Consider the following 25,521-nt stretch of genomic DNA (forward strand, 5'->3'; position numbering starts at 1 on the left):
AGTTAATATCTATTTATAAGAATTGTTTTTTAATGAGAGTGAGTTCAAATGGTTCCTAAAATCAAGTTATTTTCTATCTCCTTTCAGATATTACAAACAGATCAAACAGGACAGAAAACTGGCCTGAATCCCTGATCTTTTCTTAGAATATTTCCAAAACAGTATAAAGTAGGGGGGAAAAAAACCTCTCCGCTTATCTTGGGTAAAAGATCAAATATTCAGAAAAAAATCACATTTATTTTTGTGGTACTGCAGGCCTTCCACAGTACAAATTCAGTTACTCTCTTCCTAGATAGCATTGTAAAATTAAAATGAATCCCATTTTTAATATTTTCAAGAATGATAAATTCTCTGTAATATTCTGAGGTGCAGTGTATACTGACCTCTTTCCACAAGGCAACGATATTCCTTGAAATTCACATCTTCAATATCCACAAGTGGATATTTCTAAAAATGGAACAAATAAACCAGACTAAATAAGATTAAGTGTGCTTAAGATAATTTAACTGAAGAGCATGTAGAACTATTAAAATGTATACTTAGAATTAGGGATGCATGGCAATATTTAAATATCTTTAAGATTAATCACTCAGATTGATACATCTCATTTAAACTTGTGGCATCATCAGTAATTTCACACAAGCAGAAAATTCCACTGCAAAAATGTCTGGAACAGCTGCCTGAAGACTGGCAAATATTCAGGCATCACGTAACGTGAACCAAATGAGCAGAAAACAGACCACAAAAGCCTAAATGAGACAGGGGAGCAATAGGAGAACAAAGGTGTGAAGATGGAAACAATACAAGTAAAAAAGAAGGAAAAGTGAGATGTACAAGGGAGAGAAGGGGGGGGCATTCAGTCATCCCCCCTCATTTCCAGGGGGTGTGTTCCAAGAACCCAGCACAGGCCGGAAACCCGGGTAGGTGCTGAACCCTGTAAACACTACCTTTCCCCTACACATACATACACACCCATAATAAAGTCTGGCTTATAAATTAGGCACAGTACGAGATTAACAACAATGACTAATAACAGAACAATTATAGCAATATACTGGAGTAAAAATGTGAATACGGTCTAATGTTGTGCCATACTCACGCTTCTTGTGAGGTTGTGAGGTGACAAAATGCCCACGTGATGGGATGAGGGGAGGGGAATGACAGGGGCATGTGACACAGCATTAGGCTGCTACTGACCTCAGTGTATGTCAGGAGGAGGAGCATCTGTTTCTGGACCACGGTTGACTACAGGTAACTGAAACTATGAATAAGGGGGGTGGAGGGTGCTGTAGTGTAAACACAGACAGTCAAAAAGAGTAGAGAGGGGTGCCTGGGTAGCTCAGACGGTTAAGTGTCCAACTCTGGATTTCGGCTCAGGTCATGAGATCTGGGTCACAGCTCATGAGATCTGGCCCCACGGCAGGCTCTACATTGACGGCCCAGAGCCCGCTTGAGATTCTCTCTCTCCCTCTCTCTCTGCCCCTCCCCTGCTCTCTCTCTCTCTCTCTCTTTCAAAATAAATAAACATTTAAAAATAAAGGAGTGTTGGGGCACCTGGGTGGCTCAGTCGGTTAACTGTCCAGCTTCAGCTCAGGTCATGATCTCACAGTCCGTGAGTTCGAGCCCCGCGTCGGGCTCTGTGCTGACAGCTCAGAGCCTGGAGCCCGCTTCAGATTCTATGTCTCCCTCTCTCTCTGTCCCTCCCCTGCTCATGATCTGTCTCTCTTTGTCTCAAAAATAAATAAAAACGTTTAAAAAAATTAAAAATAAATAAAAATAAAAATAAAGGAGTGGAGAGAAGCTGGGCGAGGTGACAGAAGAAAGAGGGCACATAGCAGAAGAAAGGATCAAAGATGGCGGGGACAGAGGCAGCAGAGGCACAGCAATGAGAGCAGACCAAATGCCCACACTGGAGAAAGAGTTGTAACTCACACAGGAAGGAAAGACCCACTTCTTGGACTATATTTATTTGTCCCCTTTGAAATTCTGACACTTACATTTTAATAACAGTCTCCTTGTTTCCTGAAGCTGAAAAAACTCTGTCAGGTCCCACCGTAACTTTAGGTTCTATATTAGCTCAATGATTGATAACATGCATGAAGAAGCAATTCACAGCTGGGTTGATGGAGGAGACATGAGAGAATGTCCTGAGATATCCGGGATGGGGGCAGGAGGAGACAGTGCTCACCCTTCACTTTGTTAGTGTCAAATCCTATTTCTTGGGTTGTTAGAAAGGAGGAAGACAGAGTGTTTACAGCTGTTGGCAAGGCACCAGGCGGCATCGCCTGTGACATCTCTGTAGACAAGAGGAGAGCGATGTGGGACAGATGCCAAGAGGGCTGGATGGACTAGAAGCCTGTGAATGGCCGGAGTCTTTGGCTGCTTGTCAGCATGGGTGCTGACGCGTGATTCTGGAGCCTTGGCACAGGTTACATCCTTGACTCCTCCTCCAACACGTCTATTAATGTCATTGACAGAGTCACAGGTATCTTTGTCACATGCACAGGTGACAACTAACCAGCGCGTGAATGAATAAAATGGGAGAAAGGAAAAAGATATCTACAAAGCCTAGCAATGAATTTAATTAACAAGATAAATATCAATCAAAATAAATGTAAGCCAATCTTGTACATCCTTGACTCTACAAGTGGGTAATTAGAGACGTGATTTTGGACCACCTTCATCACTACACGATGTATATGAAGACTGTGAAGTAGATTTTTGTCAAACTTAATTCCGCTCTCAGTCGTATTGATAGAAATAAAGCGTCTGGAGAGGCGGTGCCAGGAGACACCCCCAGGAGACAGCATTCTGGGCACCCCGTTTTCTGGAGCATACGAGAAGTAGGCTTACGCAGAGGAAGGTACAGCACTTACCTCCACAGGTAAGGAGCTGGTGAGCACCTGGAAACAGAGGACCCAAGAGGAAGAGGACAGCCGCCTTCCAAAATTGAAAGCCCGGACATGCAACGCAGGCACTGCCTTGGAATGTCATGGCCATGGGGCTCTATGACCTATCTGAAACTCTTTGGGTAAAATGTGGTCCACAATTCAGATTTTTCATTTGTTTCATTTTTTAATGTTTATTTCTTTTTGAGAGAGACAGTGGGCGAGTGGGGGAGGGGCAGAGAGAGGAGGAGACACAGAATCCAAAGCAGACTCCAGGCTCTGAGCTGTCAGCACAGAGCCCGATGCAGATCTTGAACCCACAAACTGTGAGATCATGACCTGAGCTGAAGTCTGGAGCTTAACTGACTGAGCCACCCAGGCACCCCATATTTATTTTTAATTTTAAAAAGGTTTCTATACTGTATATTATGGGATGCCCAGAAGAGTCGTATGTGATGCTGCAGGGACATTGATATTTCTTCATCAAAACATGTGACTGTAAGGACCAAAAACAAACCATTAAAAAATTTCAGGTCAGGGGCACCTGGGTGGCTCAGTCGGTTAAGCGTCCGACTTCAGTTCAGGTCATGATCTCGTGGTCCGTGAGTTCGAGCCCCGCGTCAGGCTCTGTGCTGACCGCTCAGAGCCTGGAGCCTGTTTCGAATTCTGTGTCTCACTCTCTCTCTGACCCTCCCCCATTCATGCTCTGTCTCTCTCCGTCTCAAAAATAAATAAACGTTAAAAAAATTTTTTTTAAAGTTTCAGGTCAGGTTTTATCAGCAAGCAAATTACAAAACTGGGCAAGTTTTGCTACTAAATTAGATATGGAGAACTTTCCATTTTAGATTTTGGAATAACAGTGACCTCCAAGAATGTACACAACCAGTACACACACTCTGATACCACTCTGCTGTGACTCTGCTGTGACTCCCCACAAGTCTGCTGGATACCTGGGCTCCAGCCACACCGGGCTCCGTGTTCTTTCCCACCCAGGCACGCTCCTCCCCTGAGGTCTCTCTGCCTTGGTCCTCCTGAAGGCCCTCCCCAACTTATCCCCATAGCCCACACCTTCATCTCCTTCTAGTCCTGCTCAAGTACATTTCCAAGGAGGCCTACCTGGGCCCCAGATTTAAAACTGAAACCTCTCCTGCATGGCACGGCTGATGCCCTGTGTCCTGCCTAGCTGTGTCTATTAATGCTGAGCACTTTCTTTTTTTTTCTTTTTCTTTTTTAACATTTATTTATTTTTGAGACAGAGAGACACAGAGCATGAATGGGGGAGGGGCAGAGAGAGAGAGGGAGACAGAATCGGAAGCAGGCTCCAGGCTCTGAGCTATCAGCCCAGATCCCGACGCGGGGCTCGAACTCACGGACCACGAGATCGTGACCTGAGCTGAAGTCGGACGCTCAACCGACTGAGCCACCCAGGCGCCCCAACTACTGAGCACTTTCTTACATACTACATAGCTTACTTATCACCGTCATTGTCTATCTCTCCCTACAAGAATACAAGTCCCATGGTGGCAGGGATCATTGTCTCCCCCTACCCCCACCAGAATACAAGTCCTACAGAGGCAGAGATCACTATCTTCATCCCCTACTAGAATACAAGTCCCACAGAGGCAGAGATCATTGTTTTCAGCCCCTACTACAATACAAGCCCCACAGAGGCAGAGATCTTAATTCTATAATATCTCTAGCACAAAAACCATGCCTGGTGCATCCAACGGAAGGTTGATGGCTATATCAAAGGGACTTAGGCATTGAATGGGTGACTGAAAAAGTTGATTTTTAAGATGCTTTTTGATCCACAGATACACTTCCTCAGGTCAGAAATAAACAGGGAAGAATGGGGAATAACGGCCCTCTTTTCTCTGATATAGAGTGACAGAAAAAGGCATGGGATTCCTTTTCCCATATGTCTTTCTCCGTGACAGGAATGGCCAGATAGGACAATGTGTTCACAACCTCCGGTAATCCTAAGCATCTCAGAGCCTATGGGAAACTTTCTGCTATTCTGGCAGACTGAAATGATGAAAATGTACACTAGGTAGAGACAGAAAATTTGCCAGAAGTTTTCTCTGAATTCTCCCCGAGTTAGGAAGAGGCTGCCCTACCAAGGACTGGCCCTCCATGTTCTCAAAAGCATTACAGCAGGACAATGTGGCATCACCAAGATGGGAATCCAGATTGCTCTGTAGAATATTAGAGCTCGTAGCGAAAGAGAACCTTGGACATGATTGTCAGGAACAAAGGCCCATACCTAATGCACAGCCTGGCACCTACACGTCCAGGGTTATTAAGGAAATAGCCGACCCATCTTTTGTTACCTTAATGAAACAACCATAATGGCCATGTCTGAGAGGAAATGATCTTAGGGGGTTAAATCCAGCTTTGTATAAAAGCAAGAGTATCTTTAAACTTGCGTGTATTTCAATTTGAGCATGCTACAGAAAAAAAAGTACTGACAGTCCTTTAAATTAGGCTTACAACCTTCTTTATGCAAGGGACTCACTGTAGGACTTCTAAATGAGCAGTAATTTACCATCAAAAAGATACATATTAAGTCTCTTGGAAATAGTTTTGCCATAATCAGAGCAATGATTGAAAGAAATTGAGGTCTGGGACGTTAGCAGCATTTGGATCAGATTATTCAATCCCAGGCATTCTGAAGGCGTTCTGAGCACACAAGCCTGGAGGAGATACTGGCCAGTCACCCTTCCTTGCCATACATGTGGGGATGAAATGCACCTTCATTTATCCAACAGGGAAAATTGTATTATCCCACTTGCAAATGTGCTCATTTGTATGATACTGACTGAAATTCTTACCACTGGGTTCATAATACTATCAGCAGGGCCCGGGATAACTGTGTTGAAAACATTTTATGTAATCTAAATCCAATAATAATTGAGTAACTCAAAAATTCTACCTTCTGGAGCCCATTTTTTTTTTAATTTTAATAACTAAGATACTGTTGACCTTTGATTTCTAGGCCATAACCAAGCTAACCCATTTGGTATTTACCAATTTGGAATAGGAGAACCATAAGTTCTTACTTTTATTACCATATACTGTGAATATACATCGACAAGTATACTTAAATTGGCTAAAAAAATATACGGATAGCCAAAGTAACATGGAGATATCCAAAGCTGAATATTCTTCGAACATGTGATAGTCTTATAGTCATTTTCAAGTAAAAATTTGATTACGGAAATTTATAATCTCATTCTGATAGATGTGGTCCATTTCATTATATATTTGTAATATTTCAATAATGTTACTTAAATTTTATAGAGAAGTTCATCCAAATAATATAGGATATATACAGTAACTGCAGTAGTTAGAAACCAATGAAATTACAAGTCTTAAAGTCAAATATCCAGCTGTCGCCTGGATTAACCCAGCCACGGGAAACTAAGAGGCGTGACACTGACTGACATTTCCTGTTAGTTTCAAGGTTTGGGTTTGCAAGGCATGGGATTGACTTTTAATTCTAAAGCTGTAATAATGGCTCTGTAATATGAGAAAGACGGCAGGGGCTGCATCATCATTCATGATCTAAAAGATGGGGCTAGTCCTCAATATGGATGGCTAAGAACATTACTTTTCCCAATCAATATGCCGTACAGTACACAACTCTTTCTGAAAACATAGCTGAAAGAAGCTAAAGATGCAAGATAAAGGAGGCTAAAAGCCTCATGGTTTGGAATTTCAATTGAAATTGTCAATACGATCTCAGGACATGTTCTTAAGTGTATGTATGTGTGCATATGTATATACCCAAGCTGAGCCCAATGCGAAGATCCAGAAACAAAAGAGTGTGATAATGAGTACCTCTTATGCTCAGGTTGTAATTTCTAATGATCAGTTCCCAGTAAACAAGAACCAAGGATCCCTGGAGAAATAGCTAATTCTAGGTCATCAAGGTGGAAATGTAAAATATAGGCCTGGAATATATTGTCAGAAAGTAAGAAAGCCATCTGACATGGCCCACAACAGGGGTCACCTACCCTGAGTAAGCCCTACTTCTTTGAGCAGCAAGAAAGATAATACGTAACATAGATCAGAACACATCGAATATGTTTAAATCCGTAAGTTCAGGACAATGACAGCGACGACAATGGTGGTGATGACAATGCCCATGATGTTGGTGACAGCAACAATATTACTAATAACCCCCTTGGTCACTTTTTGGTGATGCCAGTGAACTGCATCATTATTTTTGAAAGCTTGCTGGAAAAAGACAAAATATCAAGCGTTTATACCATCTTCCCTTTATCATTTACATAGTAGGGTAACCAAATATTTGATATGGGAGAGCTTTTCTTTTTAGAAGTGTTCTAGCTACTGAACCAAGAAGGGAGGATATTACAGAACCAGTCTGCAACCCTTGATGAACTAATGAATGTAGAAATGGTCATCATTGGCTGATAACATCACAAAAAGGGACCTAATTTGCAAGAAACGCAACTGAAGAACACATTAGCTGTCACTCCCAGAGGGCAGCAAGCAAAACCCAAAATATGGGAAACTGTGTAGGACAAACACAGTTTCAGCAACAACCACTACCATCACAAACAGGGAAATGGATGGAGAACCTAAAGATAAAATGGACTTAAGAGACTCATCGTGCCGTTGCAAAGTGTCAACTATACTGCTATCACGATGCAAACAGATTGCTAAAAGAAATAAGGTTATAAGACAGTCAAGGAAATCTGAACGCTGGCTGTTTTTCCAGGGCACACTCGGTGTCTATCATTATTATTTTAAGGGCTCTTATCTTTAAGAGCAGGGGTCTGAGGCTAAATCCATCCTGTTACCTGTTTTGTACAGCTTAAAAGCTAAGAATGGTTTGTACATTTTTTAATGATTAAAAACACAAAAGCAAGAATAATATTTTCTGACAATGAAAATCACACGAAATGCAAATTCCAATGTCTGTACAGAGAGCTGCACTGAAAACAGCCACCCTCGTTCATGGACGTGTTGTCTGTGGTTGCCTTCCTGCTACAAGAGCAGAGCTGAGCAGCTGTACCAAAGACTGGCTGGCTGGCTGGCAAAATTTGCTATCTGGCCCTTTACAGAAAATGTTTGCCAGCCCCTGTTTTAGAGAAACATTTACAAGTTAAATGATACAATGACTGGGATTGCTTCAAAACAATCAGAAGGGGAGCAGGTGGAAACAGAAAGTCAGCAATTGGCCACCTATTGTTAGGTGGTGAAGCTGGACGCTGAGTGTATTAAGTTTGCTACATTATCTCTCGACCTCTATACATATTCACAATATCTACAATAAAAGTAAAAATAAACTTTTCTTCAAAGAAGCAATTAGAAAATAATCTCTCATTTCTGTATTTCTGAATGACTAGTTTAACCATGATTATTTCCCCAGGAAAACAGATGATTTTGCTGCCGGCTTATAAATATTCCAGTGCTGTAGAACTATTTTGTCTAGATGCCATCCACCTCCTGCAAATGCATCAAGCCATTTATATGATCAAGGAACCACCAACAGTAGAAGAGAAAATGCACTTTGACAAAGGGGAGCCATAACCCAGGTCAGGCTGGCCTATTTGCATAACTAATGAGCATATGCCCAGCACATGGAACGTGTGTAATATTATGGAAAGTGTGTAATATACATTTCTTGAGGGAAAGTCATCATGGGTTTCCAAATCTTAAGAATAAACAGAAACTCCATTAATTAGTCACTTGTCCTTTGTGTTTAGTGGACACCACTTCTTATAACAGAGACAAACAATTTCATTACGCTTGGACAATAGCCAATCTCTTTTCTTTTGAATGAAGGGAAGGAAGGATGGCAGTTTTATAAGTAGGAGAGAGACAGAAGAGAGTAACAATCTGCGCTGTGATTTCAAAGTTCACCCTCTGTAGGAACTGCCTGGCTGCTGCTGTGCCGGTCAGAGATGTCGTGGTCTTGTCTCACACTGAGTCACAACTAGACTAAATGCAGCATGCTCTGTTCTGTTTCCCTTCTATAGTCCGAAAGAAGTTTTTCAAATCAAAGCCCACCCAAACTTGCCAAATTTTCTTTCCGTCTCAAGGAAGGAGTTAAGGAAACTTCTCTCTTTCTTTCCTCTGTACATGATTCCAGATTACAAGACTGGAATCTTCTAGGACTTTCCAGAAGGCCACCTAAGGCAGACGTATAAACCTCCTACGTAAAACATTTCCATGTTCCCCACTCCTTCCAAAAGAGACAGAATAGGAAAAAACTAGAGATCCTAATAGTGTCCAAACTCTCCAGGACCCTCAGTCCAAGGCCTGGATCAGTAAAAACGAGATAGAAAGGCAGGACATTAGTATTCTCAGCCCTCAATCACAGAAATTCCGGAGCACAGCCATTCCTGTCTTCCCTTCTCATGACAGAGCTGTGGATTCTTAGAAGCAAGAGAAACAAATGACCCATTTGATGAATATGAGAAAAGCAACAGAAAATTGCTTTCATGGGATTTATGGCTCTTGAGTCCAAAGTAAGCAATCCTTAAGGGGACCAGCTGATGCCTTTCTCTTCTGCCCTCCAAACTGAACCATCCTGACCTGCAGTTGTTTTTTTTTTTTTTTTAATTTTTTTTTCAACGTTTATTTATTTTTGGGACAGAGAGAGACAGAGCATGAACGGGGGAGGGGCAGAGAGAGAGGGAGACACAGAATCGGAAACAGGCTCCAGGCTCTGAGCCATCAGCCCAGAGCCCGACGCGGGGCTCGAACTCAGGGACCGCGAGATCGTGACCTGGCTGAAGTCGGACGCTCAACCGACTGCGCCACCCAGGCGCCCCTGACCTGCAGTTTTCAAAGCACAACTTCCCATCCTGGCCCGGAGACCTTTGGATTGCAGTGGAAGACAAAGCTCTCCAACTGCTTTTTCTGGGGCATCCTTCTCGAGGCAACAGCAGTTTACATCTCTTTTCATTGAGTTGGGTAATATCACAAAATAAAATGTATTAATTAATGCCTCCTGGAATCGCTCTAGGTAAGTCATACTGTTTTAATGTAAAATAAGCCTTTACCTTTAAATTCAGCTAATCCCAAATCACACTAAATTAAAACATAGGGCATATGCTTTGAAGGTTTTTGGTGGTCTCAGGCTGAATGTTCCGTATTGTACTATATATATATATATATATATATATATATATATATATATATATGGATATATGGATATTCAACTGACTAAAACAATAATGGATATAATTTCAACCACTCAAAGTTTTAAGGAGCAAATGGTTCCTATAGCAACTGAAGATAGTCATCTTTGTGCATTCCTGTTATTTTCTATGATGGTAAGTGATGTGAAATTTATGCTTTAATATATATGGTATAAAATAGCCAAGTTAAGCTTGCCAAGGGAACCATAATTTTACTTCTTTCCAAATCATTTTATGGCTTTTATATATAACAGCAAAATCGGTCTGATACACAGTTCCGATTTTTTCCCTCACAATTTATAAAGGAAACTAAAAGCCACCAAGAAAGGTTGACCAAACATACACATTCCCTAACACAAAATTGAAGGTAACATCCACACACATGAATACAATTTTAATTGTAAATTCTGATAAAAGCCATCGCTTGAATTACCACATGATGTTTATGAATCCACAAGGAAATGTTTGGGTCTTTGTACTATGCAAGAGACATTATAGTTAAAGACGTACATTCTGGAATTAGATTGTCTGTTTCAAATCCTAGCTCTTGTTACTACCAATGTGCTACTGGAAAAATTACTAAAACTTCCCAAGCCTGTTTCTTCTTCTATGAGCATATAAGAGAGCGCTCCCAGGGAACAGTTCAGAGAAAAAAAGTACATGTACATAGCCTAGCAGAGTACTTGCACACAGCAATGTTCACTCAGTAAATGGAGTTGTAATTCCTTTATTTCAACTCAGTAAATGGAGTTGTAATTCCTTTATTTCAAACACACCCATTGAGCGGCTCTGGGTGGCTCATGCAGTTAAGTGTCTGACTTTGGCTCAGGTCATGATCTTGCAGTCTGTGAGTTCAATCCCTGTGTCAGGCTCTGTGCTGACAGCTCAGAGCCTGTAGTCTGCTTCGGATTCTGTGTCTCCCTCTCTCTCTGCCCCTTCCCTGCTTGCAGTCTCTCTCTCTTTCTCTCTCAAAAATAAATAAACATTAAAAAAAAATCAAACACATCTGTTGAAGTCAGTAATATAAATGCTAGTAATATAGTTTATAATTTATTCATTATCAAATCAAATTCTGTAGTAGGTCAGAAGACGTATCCTCTTGAAAACCATTTTAAGTTACAAAAATTTAGATTTTCTCTTTTCTCTCAAAACAAAATAACAAAAACAAACAAACAAAACCCAAAGGTCTAACAATCTAGCTGAGCAAAATGTGACAAATTTATTAAGCTGGTGAAAAATACTATTTTCACAATTGGGTAACTCATACCCAGTTAAGTGGAATTATGTATCAAACTCTCAAAAGAAAAAAAAAATCTCTAGGCCAACAACTAAAAAAGTTTTAATCCTAAATGAACATTATTTTTAGAAATTCAGTCTTCCCAAATTTAGAGCTCACACTGAATTACATTCCACACCAAAAAAAGAAAAAAGAAGGAAACAAAGAAAGAAAAGAGGGCAGTGGGTTCATCCATCAATTTCTATGACACAGCTCTATTGTCATAGTGAGGGCTCAAACACATTATCCTTGAGAGGTATATTTCTATTACCTTTAACTAAGGTCTTGGGACAAGGATTTTTTTTCCTAAGGGGTGAATCAGAAAACAAAATTTTACAACAGAATAAAAAAACACGTAGGGGAAACGTATAAGAAATGAAGGTTTAGGGGGCGCCTGGGTGGCGCAGTCGGTTAAGCGTCCGACTTCAGCCAGGTCACGATCTCGCGGTCCGTGAGTTCGAGCCCCGCGTCGGGCTCTGGGCTGATGGCTCAGAGCCTGGAGCCTGTTTCCGATTCTGTGTCTCCCTCTCTCTCTGCCCCTCCCCCGTTCATGCTCGGTCTCTCTCGGTCCCAAAAATAAATAAACGTTGAAAAAAAAAAATTTAAGAAATGAAGGTTTAGGAAAGATGATATATTAACCACATTTGTTTCCAAAATTACTCTAACGCTGCATGATAATTGAAGCATACTCTGAAAAATCAGCAAAAGGGACACCACTAGGTTCTAGATGTCCCTTCTCTTTTCAAAACCATCCCTTGGAGACGAATCATTCCCATATAACAAGCATCTCAGAAAGAACGATTTTGCGCCTGTTTTTTGTGCCTGTTTTGCTGGTCCAACGATGGATCTCTTAGACTCACCTGGAGGAGACACATGATTTGTTCAGGCAGTCAGTAAGCCAAGTGCCATGAGCAGGTTTCTACTGAGCATTTGTTATATGATAGGTACAATTCTAGGTGCTACCTTGCAACCGATGTTTTTAATATAGTACATCATAGTAACACCATCCAATTTCCTTTTATATTTCTACGAACAGATGTGTGTTTTTTTTAAAACTCGTATTTTTGTGTTTTTTTAAATGTTTACTTATTTTGAGAGAGAGAGAGAGGGAGAAGTGGAAGGGGCAGAGAGAGAGGGGGAGACAGAGAGTCCCAAGCAGGGTCCGCATTGTCAGCACAGAGCCTGACGCAGGGCTTGATCCCACAAACTGCGACATCATGACCTGAGCCAACATCAAGGGTTGGATGCTTAACCAACTGACCCCACCTGTGCACCCCTGAACAGATGTTATTTTATGAAATCATTTAAAAATGTTATTCTGGTGCCTTACCTCTAACAAACACGAAGTTCTATGTGCTAAAAAAGTAAAACTCAATTATGTTGCACTATGATGGTCCCAAAGTTAACACAGATATTTTCACAGTTAACCTGAACATATTTGGTTAAAGCAAAACAAAACAAAACACTATTATTAGAAAGACAAGTACTCAATGAAGAAAAATGTCCACATGATGAAACTTACTAATTTGTAAATATTTTTAGGCTTATAATTGACCTTTACCAGCAAGTGAAATTGTATTTAATACACTTCATAATAAATACCTAATATATGATAGTGGTAAAGTTTCCTACCTTTTCTGAGTTTTCATTTTCTCATTTATAAAATAAGGAATTTAATTTGAAGACTGTTCCACATTCTGATGTTAACGTAATTCTGTGATTCTAAAAAGTAAGCTCCTGAAAAAGGAAAGGGGCCCCTAAGATCTGTTGACAGAGAATTATTATTTTCCAGGTTTCCTTTGCCAGGGACTATTCACCTAACGTGTACATGTCAGTTCCTGGCTTGATCAGAGCTGCCATATTATCTACTGTTAAGAAGACATCTACACTGCCTCCCTGATTTCTGCCATTTGTCCTAGAGGCTGAACTGCTTTCATTTCCCACCCACTTCTGAGTATGATGTGGGAGCCAAAGGCTACAGACCAAACGTTTGTGTCTCTCCAAAATTCATAGGCTGAAACCTAATCACCAATGTGATGCTATTGAGGTGGGGTCTCGGGGAAGTGATTAGGTTTGGATGAGGCCATCAGAGTGAAGTCTCCATGATGGAAGTGGTGTCCAGAAAAGGGGATGCTGAAAGCTTTCTCTCCACATGTGAGGATGTAGTAAGAAGGATGTCTGTAAACCAGGGAGCCAGCCCTCACTGAAACTTTACCATGATGGTCCCCTAATCTTGGACTTCTTGTCTCTAGACGTGGGAGAAATGTTTGTTGGTTAAACCACCCAGCCGGTGGTAGTTTGTTACAACAGCCCAAACCAACGAAGACACTGAGTAAGAAGGGGAAGGAATTTGGAGGAGCCTCCATAATGTATCAAAAATGAATTAAATAACAAAAATTACAAAAATGCCCAAACTACAGAGATTCAGGGGAAGAGGGCAAGGTGGTCTGTGTTCCCTAGAAAAGAAGGTGCACAAGCCATCTTCACATTTGTGACCATCAATATTAGCCTTGGTGATCATCTTTATCTATTTATTGACAATTTACAAAAGGTTATAAACACTAATCTCAGGAGAAACAGTATTATGTAGGAAAATAAAAATTTAAATATCTAAGGGGCACCTGGGTGGCTCAGTCGGTTAATCAGACCCCTGATTTCGGCTCAGGTTATGATCTCACAGTTCCTGAGACTGAGACCCATGCTGGGCTCGTGCTGACAGAGCAGAGCCTGCTTGGGATATTCTCTCTCTCTCTCTCTCTCTCTCTCTCTCTCTCTCTCTCACTCTGTCCCTCCCCCATGCCATTCTCTTTTCTCTCTCAAAATAAATACATAAAATAAAGAAAAATCAATTAAAATAAAATACTTAAGAAAGAACAACAGTAATCTTAATACAATCATACAATCATAAGGGTTTTTTTAGGACTACATAAAAAACACGTATGTCAGAAATTGCCTGTCAGCATAACATGCAAGTAAAACAGAAGAACATCTAGGGGCACCTGGGTGGCTCATTTGGTTGAGCAGCAAGCTCTTGATTTCAGCTCAGGTCATGATCTCACGGCTCACGTTGGGCTCCCTGCTGTCAGACCCTGCTTGCTATTCTCTGTCCCCCTCTTTCTCTGCCCCTCCCCTGCTTGTGCACGCGTGCTCTCGCTCTCTCTAAATAAATAAATAAACTTAAAAAGAGAACATATAAAATCCCATTTTCTCTTCTCTGTATTCTATATCTACATATACTCCACGATATGTTCAAATGGTAGGCTCCGCAGTGATCAGAATGTTGATAGTAACGGGCAATACTGTCGTGTTTGGGTGCTTGAATGATTTTACACATACATTTCATCTGAGTATCTCCCACAGTTACAGTCCCTGCTGTATGCATAGATTGCTGTATCTGATAGCATATAGCAAGCATCTTCGACAAATGCACTGCACATCACTTTTGAAGTACAAAAAAAAAAAAAACAGTTTTGTAGATGCGGTCTTCCTACTGTTCATTGTCTGGAAAGTAGGAAGTCTTTTGCTTCTATACTAATTGATGCGTGTGAACTGTGCTTTACTTTGCTATTCTGTATTCTAGAACACCCAATTCTATGATGACAATAACCTGTAGCCCACAGTTGAGATGGGAGAAAATGTAAGCAGATGGGACACATCTGTTAACCATAAACATTTCTTCATTAGTGTCATCATCAGATTTATGTGTACCGTGTTTTTGTGAAAGGCTCTGACAGTGATCATATTTAATCTGTATTTTAAACAATCAAGCCACTGGCCATTTTTCATAGAGGTGGATCGATATGGACGTGTAATACATATGCATTTTGGGCGGGGGGGAGGTCACGGTGGCTCCCTGATGTTAATCGTGCAAGGTCAGTCACATCCAAAATCTTCCAACAGGGTGCTAAGTACATATTACCTATTCACCTAGCACTGGGATATGGGAAGATGGCATAGCATGGTGGAATCAAGCATCGGTGAGGTAAAAGAAACAGAGGTACTAGCCCCAGCCATGCCACTTACTTTGGTGACCCTGCACAATCCTGTACCCCAAACCCATCTATAAAAGAAGTCGAAGACCATGGGATACAGGGATGAAATTCTATGCAAATGCCTGTGGTAGAACTCAAAATATGGTAATACAAGTAAACCAAATTATTACAAATGATTATACTCCAAAATATCAATGTTCCCCAGTGAAAAATGTATTATTCAGTTCAAAACCTTGACTTACCATTGAGAAGATTCAAATTACAGGAGAAAAGAGCTAAAAATATTTTTCTCATTCATTTTTCTGCCTGGATCTCAGCGTTTCTTTGAGGATGTGAGTGACTTTGTATGCAGACAAGCATTTTTGAAACTGTTATAGCAATGGGGTAATGAAGACATGCCCATATTCGTACCTCTAGACTAGAAAGACCTGGTCCATGATTCCAGGTTTGCTTCTCCCCACAACTTCTACTGAATGACCCGAGGCAAAGGCCAGGGCATGGGCAAGAGGAGGGCAGGAGGGCTCCGTGAAACCGTCACGTGCTGTAAATCCTCCTTACCGCTGGAAGCCACTCTACACAAATACAGTTTAACAGAAACCATTCTTGCAAGTGAAGGACACCGGTCTTACTTCCTCAGTTATTAATAAAGTAAACACCTCCCTACAAGATGCCTATGCAACCAGAGGAAATAAATCATTCAGCAGTAAAATTATTCTCACATCACAAAGATTCACAAACCAAATAGCATGCCGTGTCCAGGAGAGACTAAGATTCACTGAGAAATTTCAAAGTCACAACACCTCTGTGTGTATCATGCCCTTTAGGGCATGACCATGTGGAAAGCCGCAGGGCAACAGGTGGTCACCGATGCCAAGAAGGGCAAGGAAAGACTGGGTAACAGATGATGGAAGGCATTAGTGGATGGATTGTAAAAACAATTTATCAACACTAATGATCAAATTTAATAGAACAAAAACAAGAGTCTGGGGACATGGGAAATTCAACATGACAGTCAGCTCGAGGCGACTGAATACAGATACCAGTTATACAACATTAGGTTTTGGCTTTTTCTTTCCTAATTTGGAACATGTGTTGCGCTTTGCTTCAGACTGGTGATCGTCAACCCCGGGCACACACTGGAATCACCTGGGGAGCCCCAAATGCAGGGCCCTACCGCAGACCAATTAAATCAGAATCCTGATGTAGATCAGGAAGTTTTTAAAAACTCCCCATGTGACTCTCATGGAGTGAGGGCTCAGACGCTGCATTTAGACCTGTTTTTCAAAACAACAGCTAGCTCTCTCCCTATTATGTGACAGATTCTCTTTTAAAAAGTCTCCCACTCTGTAGAAGAAAGTAGTTACAGATCCCCAATGCCCAAGGCAATGCTGAAGTTGAACCAAGGGCATCCCAAACCCAGGACATTTGCAAAAACAAAAAAAGTAAATTGTATCCTCAATGTACCTGTAAATTCTTAGGAATATCTAAGACTCTGTTGAGGCCAGAGCTTAGATTTTATATTGTGTTCTCTGAAGTAACATTAACACAAATATCAGGAGCCCCAAACTATTTTCCATGAAAAATTAAGATTTCTAGAGATTAATCAAAGATGACAGGATAGTGTCGTTTTTAGGAGCCAGCTAATGCATTGTGGAAAATGCCAATTAAAAATGTCTGTCTCATCAATTACCATACACAGACCATCTTGATGGAGTTAAATACCAAACAACCGCTAACTAAGAAAAATAATTTTCAGTCTCTCACATCAAGATTCTAAAAGAACTGGGAAGTGGGATATAAAGGAAGAAGCAAAGTCGAATACTGATTGATGATCAGGGTTGAGCACAGTTCTCATGGGCTGCAACATCTCTTACAGTAGCGAGTACAAACTTTTAGAGAGAAGAAAATGGTAAAGATGAATTTGGTGCATGCAATCTCAGTCCTCTGCTTACATTCCTACTTCCTGGCCAGGGATGTTCTCGCAGGGAGAGTAGCAGATGAGAAAACAATGACATCACGGTAGAAGGGTGAGGAATCATGCAGAGGGTCCAAGACTATTGAAGAATCCTCCAGAACGTATTCCCCAGTTGTCACCATGTTGTTGAATACGGGGAGAGGACATTTGGCCATCTTCCATTTTCCCCAGAAGTGGAGGAATAAAAACGACCATTTATTCCACTTGTGATGACAAAAAGGTAAGAGGGATTTCAAAGTTATAGAGTGTCATGCAAACGTGACATGGCACAGTCACTGTGACACTGAAGAAGAGGGAAGAGAGGAGGAGAGGTCATACGCACAGAGGAAAGGTCGGCATGCATGAAGTGGAAGCCATGATGGAATGGAACAGATACACAAAGGGGTTAAATCATGAAGTTAGCTCAGCAGCAAACTAAAATAAGTATATAATTAATCAAACCAAAACAAAGTCAACTACAGGATCCATAAGGAAAGAGGGGTGGGCGGGAATCAACACTAGTCCCGGTAAAGAGTGAGCATCCTGCAGATCAGTGCATAAAAGGAAGAAACAAGAATGAAATTGGAGAATGCCACAGGTTAAGGGAATCAAACTCAGAGCCTAAAGAAGCGGGTGGCATTCTGGTTAGAGGGGACAAGTCACTTAATCCCACGCATTCTCTCAGAATTCCCACGACCGTGGACAAATCCATGAAACTATCTGCCACGCAAAGTATGTATGGGGGAGTTTGAAGGACTGGAAAACAAGACACACAAGTTATGACTACGCTAAAAACGTATGCTTAAACACTTAAAAGTAGAAGATATGTTGTTAATTTCTAAGCTGAGGCTTTTCCCCTTGTGGAAATTCAAATTATAAAAAGGCCTACAAGTGTGTGTGTGCACTCGCACATGTAAGTGATGCTCTGGGTATTTCTCCAGAGGAAGGGTAGGGAAGAGCTCTATATCTGGTACTTTAATATCCTGCTCTGAAAGTACTTTGACAACCAGATCTTCAAAGCAAGATGGCTAAGCAGAAGCGAAGGGAAAAAAAAACAGAAAAATGTTTTAAAGGTCTGCGAAGAACAGTTCGGTTATCTAGAATTCTTAGTAATCTGATAACTTATTAATAAAGAAGGAAAGGAACAGAGACAACTCAGGGCATCAACCTTCTATCAGCAACGTGACACTGACCCAGACCCCCGGGCCCCTTCCCAGGGGGCGTGTACTCCTGCCTCTGGAGGAGACAGAGAGTTACCATACCTGCAACCAGAGCCTGTCGCCCGCCACAGTCCGGCCGATGGCACTGCACTGGAAGGTGGCAAACTGGCCGGCATTGACTTCCACGTTCTGAATCCGCAGGAAGTGGGGAGTTCGGGCTACATGAACAGAGAGAATTAAAGGCATTAAAAGAGGACATTTGTAACTTATCTGTGACTTTTTGAATCTATTTGCAATTTTGGGCCTTCCCATTTTGTTTACCCTTGAAAAAATATGGCTTTTGCTTATAAGAATGCTTTTGAGATTTCATTATGATTGTAAAGGGTATCATGGAAGGTTTTGGTGTGCTCTGAAAGAACAGAGAAGCCAAGCATTCTGGGATAGAACCAAGAAGACAGAGGATATTTTATTGTTCCTGCTGTGCAAATTATCATAACTCAGCAGTCTTCTTGTAATAACAAATCTGTATTAATAAAGATTACACTGAAGCCTAGTTGATGATTTGAACAAAAACATATTAGATATTTATACTAGCAACATGAAAAGAACAGTAAGAAGTTAAATGATGTTGTCAAGGAAACTTTTTGAGCCGAGTACAAAGCTGTGCGTAATATATATTTTAATACAACTAATTGGTATGCAGTATTCCCTATGTAATACTTCCCAACTACCAAAAATACTATCCCCATAGACGGACTCTGTGGAATTAATTTGGGACTGCCACAGCACAGCAGTTTCTGCTGATTCTTACTCCCAATTCAAGAGAAAAGAATGATTCCAAATGCTAAACAACGTCAAGTCTCATACGGTGTCCATGGGGGACAGCCCTCTGAATAAAGGATAATTCTATTTGATCTGAGAAGCCCAGACCAAATTTCTGCAACACACTGAACGCATGTGTTAAGGAACTGCAATGACAGGCCAGGAATTGCATTTTATGGTATCTTCTATTTTTGTTAGGAAAAAGTCTCTTATCACAGCAATGACAGTATAAAAGCAAGGGTCTGGGAAGGGGGAGGTTAGGGGGTAGAAAAGGAAGAGAACAGGATGCTGGTATTTCTGGGAGGGATGGATAAATATTCTGGACAATAACCAGAATAAACTTATTATGCCAGCTTTTTCCCATGGTCAATGTGTCTTTAGGCCATGTCTAGACACATTCAAAGAGTCGTGCCCCACTACTGAGAGCCCAAACGTGATAAACTAGCACTAATATTAGCCTGTGCAGAACAAAATTAAGAATGGAAGTGGGTTACTACTCAAGAACAAAGAGAAATGCATTTTAATATCAATAACGCACAAGGAAAAAGCCCATTTTACTAATGTGGAGGCCACCAGTAATTCGAAAACTGCATTCATGCTGCTTAGCATGCAAAATGTCCTAAATAACTTCTAAAAGAGCAGTATAACCATGGGCCATTGTTTCTAATACAAATACATTAATTTAACGTCCTCTGACCTATTTTTCACTACCTTAAATTATCCTTGGCCAAGAATAACACGATGCCATGGTTTTTAAAGACCTCTGTAAAAAGTCCCTAAGACAAATTTCTCTCCTAGTCTCTGTTCCCAAAAAGCTGAAAGAACTTTGGTTTTAGCAAATGGAAAAAGGTAACATGTTTTGAGCATCACGGACCAGAACATTTCCCACGGAATATGCACAAGCGTTCCGTGAGGTAGGTATTCTTTTCCATCTTGCAGATGGGAGATCTCATGGGTACTTGCCTACCGAGTGTCAGAACCAGAGAGCAAACAGTTCCAAAGCCCATGCACAGCCCACTATGGCACTGCCTCTGCGAGCCTCCCACCTGCGTCTGCGTCCCCCATGCTCTCCCACTAAGAGTGCCTCCCTGCCTCACTGTTGACACGTTGGCTTCTTTCATATTATTTAAATTGAGTTTGTATTATTCAGTGAAACTGAATTTACATTCTTTAAAATTGTTTACGTGTGGGGCGCCAGGGTGGCTCAGTCAGTTAAGCGCGCAACTCTGTCACGATCAGCTCAGTCACGATCTCACAGTTCATGAGTTTGAGCCCCGTGTCAGGCACGGCGCTGACAGCATGGAACCTGTTAGGGGTTCTCTCTCCCTTCCTCTCTGCCCCTCCCCTATTTTCTCTCTCTCTTTCTCTCAAAATAAATAAACTTTAAAACATACAAACATAAAATAAAATTATTTACTTGCGATTTCAACTTCTGTAGAATTCTCTCCCAACCTCACCTCTGACACAAACGAACAAACTTTGCTACACAAAATTGTAACAATATTATTTTCGATTTACCTACATTAGCGGTTCCCAATATTAACAGGGATCATTAAGAATTTGAGATCTGACTAAATTAATAGGACTACATTGAAAGCCAGAAAGCTCTTTGCTTGTCAAGAAATCATATAAGCAAATGGAATATTCTACTTCGAAGCCAACACAACACATCCATTATGGTACATCTGTCCTCACCTGGAAACTTTTTGAACTGTTTTTCGCCTGTAAAATAATTCTAAGCACATTGCCCCTAGCTACATGGACATCAAACTACACCACATACAAAGCATTCGAAAAAAAGAAGAAAAATATGGAAGTAGTAACTCTTCTGTTCGCTGGTGTGTGTAGAGCAGATTTTAGCTACTTCACAGGGTTTCGAAGGTAGCTCATCGGAAAGGGTTATGCTTTGCAGCCTTTAATGACACACACACACACACACACACACACACACACACACACACACACACAACTGCCCTGCCCTGCTGGCTCCTGAGGGAGCTGTTAGATCCATTTCCTGTCAACCTTCCTGAGACGTTGGTGGAGCCCTTTGTTCAAGGGGTCTGCCAGTCACACAGCCTTGGCCTGTCTATAGAAACTGCTCTCCTCAGTTTATCAGCAGGCCCCTAAGAGGCCCAACAGCCTTCTTTCCTTCCTCTTCCTGACTCGTCTCCCAAGGGAAAATGCTTTCGGCCACAGTGATTTTTTTTCAAAACTTCCTCAAAAAACTTTCAAAATTCTACTTTCAAAACCCTTTCCTTGAGCTTTTTCCTTTGTTCATTCTTCTTTGGGCTCTACTCTAAATGTCGATTTGTCTCAGATTTAGAACTCTGCTCACTCCCCTTTTCCGAGCATATGTACTGGTAGGTGCCCCCTGCTCCGATGGAGTTAACGTGAGGCTTTTCAAAACGAGGAACCTGTGACCAGATCACTGAGCTACACTCCTGTTAGCCACAAAGAAAAGTTCTCCATTTTGGGGAGCCTGGGAGCCACTCCAGTTAATTGGGTGCCCCCACAAGGGCAGGCAGGCCCCTCCAGAGTCAAACCTGACCACACCCCAGACAGAGGGCATCCACACCAAGGAAAACAACAACAGCCATGTACTCCTCCTCGGTCAGCTGAGTGTTGGAGCCAGATCCACTGATGGGGTCACACCAACATGAAAACTCACAGGCCACGTGTGCACAGAGGCTAAGAAATACTACAGGGAACTATTGTCCTAGGAACAGATTGTGTGTGTGTGTGTGTGTGTGTGTGTGTGTGTGTGTGTGTGTGTGTGTTTTAAATCAGAACCTTCAGTCCAGTGACTGAAAAACTGGGTCACAGGAGAAGTAGGGGCAATTGAGAATGATAGCTGACTTCCGATTTTATGAGATGGACCCAGTATGCAGAAACTCCGGACAGCCATGCTCCCTAAGAGTAAAGAAGAGTTTTCTAACACTGAGACTGACAGAACATGGTATGAGCTGGCTAGTGTGGGAGCCATATGTGGAGACAGAGTTTGCAGTTGGCTGGGCAGAGAGGGAGATAGACTGGGCACCCCATTTGCGACTGGCGTCTTAGAGCCGCCATGGTAACCTCTTCCCCCATTGCCCTAGTAGCGCTTCACCTGCAGCAACGGGGACCTTGTTTTCTTTGTCCTTGGATATTTTGGGTATGAGGGCTGCATCTGCTGCGCCCTCTTTGGAGACAACAACTCTTGCGTCCATGGATAAACTGTAAAAAGGCTTATGGTTTGAATCATATTTAGAATGAGTATACTCCCTGAACCTGGGTTAGAATCCCAGGCTTCCTTGTTTGGAAGGTGCCTCTTGGGCTGGAAGTTCTTTTGTCCAGTTTTGGTTTTGGCCTCTCTCCTCTTCCTATTTGATCCCTCCTCTCACTGGAATTGTTCAGTCAGCTGACATGCCCCTTTTCAAATCTCTGATGCCTACATGCCCCACCAGTGTGGGGCTTACTCTGTCTGCTTCCTTTCTTGTGGGCATGCCTTTACGAAGGATAATTTAGAACTGTGATGGCTCCTTTGAGAAAATCTCCTAAGCTGGCTCCCACATACACTGAGCACCCCCACTTTCATATTCCTGTGGATTGTTAAAGACAGATTATGTTGCACATTCAGATAGCAGGACGTCTCACTAATATTGCCCTCTCCTGTCCCTCTCATGGTCTCCTACTCCGCTCACCTTTTGCTGCAGGCCACTATGGTAAGTTGGGTCCCTAAGACAAGGTTTTTGAGTGTGTCGCCATCTTTCACGATAACTTGCATTAAAGGGATACTACACCTGAACTGCTCTTCTGTAGTTTTACCCCCCACCCCCTTGGTTAAGCCTAGGATCAGTTTCAAGCCTGTCCTGAAAGTCTGCGAAGCATTTTGAGTACCATCACTGGTATATCCTTGCATGGGTAAGCTACTAAAAAGTAAACATTTAAAATGTCCATTGCAAAATCTCCACGTGTTACTCATATATGTCCTAGACCTTGGATTCTTACCCTGCACCCTACCTACGACTCCTTCCTCTCTCCTTTTTGTCCCTCCCCACTCCCCAATGCCTCCAAATTTCTCCAAATCTCTCTGGTTTTTCTTATGCACTACAAGTGAGTGCACTGCAATTTCTCAACCAGAAGGGCCAGTCAAGGTGTGTGGGACCAACAGAGCCCACGGCCCACTTTTTAAAAAAAATTTTTTCTTGTTTTATTTATTTTTGAGAGAGAAAGAGAGATAGACAGCAAGCAGGGGAGAGGCAGAAAGAGAGGGAGACGGAATCTGAAGCAGGCTCCAGGCTCTGAGCCATCTGCACAGAACCTGATGCGGGGCTCGAACTAACAAGCCGTGAGATTATGATCTAAGCTGAAGTCAGACGCTTAACCGATTGAGCTACCCAGGCACCCACCACCACCCACTTTCCCTCCTACAGATGTAGAAATGCAAGGAAGAGTCTCTTTCACATAGTAACGTTTCTCTTCCTGCTATAATCATTACAGATTTTCAGCCCTTCAAAGGCTTCTATACCTTCTGAGCGGTGCAAGGGGAAAGATAAAATACACTCAGTTTGAATATACATTTAGTTTGAAGAGTAGGTTTCCCATGAACTAAAATAATTTTCAGCGAATGAATTTCAAATCTTGAAATTTTGAATTTTATTCCTTATTTAGCATGGCAGGAGAGTTCTTTTGGAACACCAAGGGTGGGATATCATACAGTTTTCTTTTTCCTTTTTTAAACACATAATATGTTTCCAAACTGCCTGAGAAATAATATAACTCATTCTTCCCCAAATCTGAATGGCCTCCAAAAACACCTAACCTGGACCAACTTAATTTACATATTCTGCCTCCTAATACGGCTAATATATTTAAAGAATGTCCAATATATTGGCAATCGATTCAATTTCTTCCTATGATTTGTGATTTAAATAACTTATTTCTCACTTTTAGGAAATATTTTGGACAATAAATATTAAAAATAGAGAAGTATTTAATTTTTTAATCATACATAAATTTATCTCTAAGAAGCAACTTTTAAAATATGCATGCATTTCTGCACACTAGTGTTTTGTTTTTGTTTTTGTTTTTTTAATGTAACGTGTCCAGTAACTTGTTGAGGAGACATATAGCATATTGACCCAAAGCCTGGGCAATCTGAGGAAGGCTGGAAACTGATTGACCCAGGCTAAGAGTGAATTCAGGAAGGTTCATAAAGATTATTTATTGCACTGGGGAAAAAGACAAATTAAAAGCCAAATCATGAGAACGGTTAAAAATGGGGTAGGAGTGGGGCGCCTGGGTGGCTCAGTCGGTTAAGCGGCCGACTTCGGCTCAGGTCATGATCTTGCGGTCCGTGAGTTCGAGCCCCGTATCGGGCTCTGTGCTGACCGCTCAGAGCCTGGAGCCTGTTTCAGATTCTGTGTCTCCCTCTCTCTCTGACCCTCCCCCATTCATGCTCTGTCTCTCTCTGTCTCAAAAATAAATAAACGTTAAAAAAAAAAAGTTTAAAAAAAAATTTTAAAAAATGGGGTAGGAGTGGTGAGGGGGTTAAATGAAAGTTAAAAAAAAATTCCATTGGAACCAAAAAGGAAGCTTCTAGCACCTGACAGAATCCTGGGAGCATATTATGAGCAGCTATGTTATTCATGGGTTGCTCTGAGGTCTCTGGTGGGAACTTTGGCTTTGCATTTCACTATCAGAACAACCCCTTGCCATTATGAAAACTGAACTCCATCTAATATGGTCTATTGGTCTCTTTCTCCCCTTTTGAAGTAACCATACACTTAAAAAATTAACAAAATGTCATCAGCATTTTCCCTTGTTAAATATTCATCTAAAACTATTTGAAATTCTGCCTGATATACATCAATCATTCTCAACTGGGGCAATCCCCACCCCCCACCCGCCAGGGAACATCTGATAATGTCCAGAGACATTCTGTTTGTCACAACAGAGATCAAGATGGTAGGGGTACTACAGGTATCTAGTGAAAAGAGGCCATGGATGGTGTTGAACATCCTGTGATGCACAAAACAACCCCCACAAAAAAGGTCAATATTGACCACAAGGTCAATATGGTCAAGGCTGAGAAGTCCTGATACATACGGCCCAGACAGACAAAAGCTTTCTGGATCATCCTGTACTGTTGAACATTTTGGTTTCCTATACATAATGCCAAGATAAAACTTTTCATAATTAAATCATCATATATACTTTCTGTTTCTCCCTTCGCATAAATTTTTAGAAACTGAATTTAATAAGACAAAAGAAAT

General features: G+C 41.5%; 1 protein-coding gene across 5 annotated transcripts in view; it reads right to left on the reverse strand.

Annotated features, from left to right (window-relative positions):
• The window catches only part of PTPRM (protein tyrosine phosphatase receptor type M), a 797,090-nt gene that overhangs the window by 430,699 nt on the left and 340,870 nt on the right, over nucleotides 1-25,521 (reverse strand). For all 5 annotated transcript variants that reach the window (XM_047827576.1, XM_047827574.1, XM_047827573.1 and 2 more), the window contains exon 5: nucleotides 18,548-18,663. In XM_047827576.1, the coding sequence (XP_047683532.1) occupies nucleotides 18,548-18,663 (116 nt within the window). The remainder of the gene's footprint in view (nucleotides 1-18,547; nucleotides 18,664-25,521) is intronic.

The sequence above is a fragment of the Prionailurus viverrinus genome, chromosome D3, assembly GCF_022837055.1.
Source record: "Prionailurus viverrinus isolate Anna chromosome D3, UM_Priviv_1.0, whole genome shotgun sequence".
In the NCBI taxonomy this organism is placed as follows: domain Eukaryota; kingdom Metazoa; phylum Chordata; class Mammalia; order Carnivora; family Felidae; genus Prionailurus; species Prionailurus viverrinus.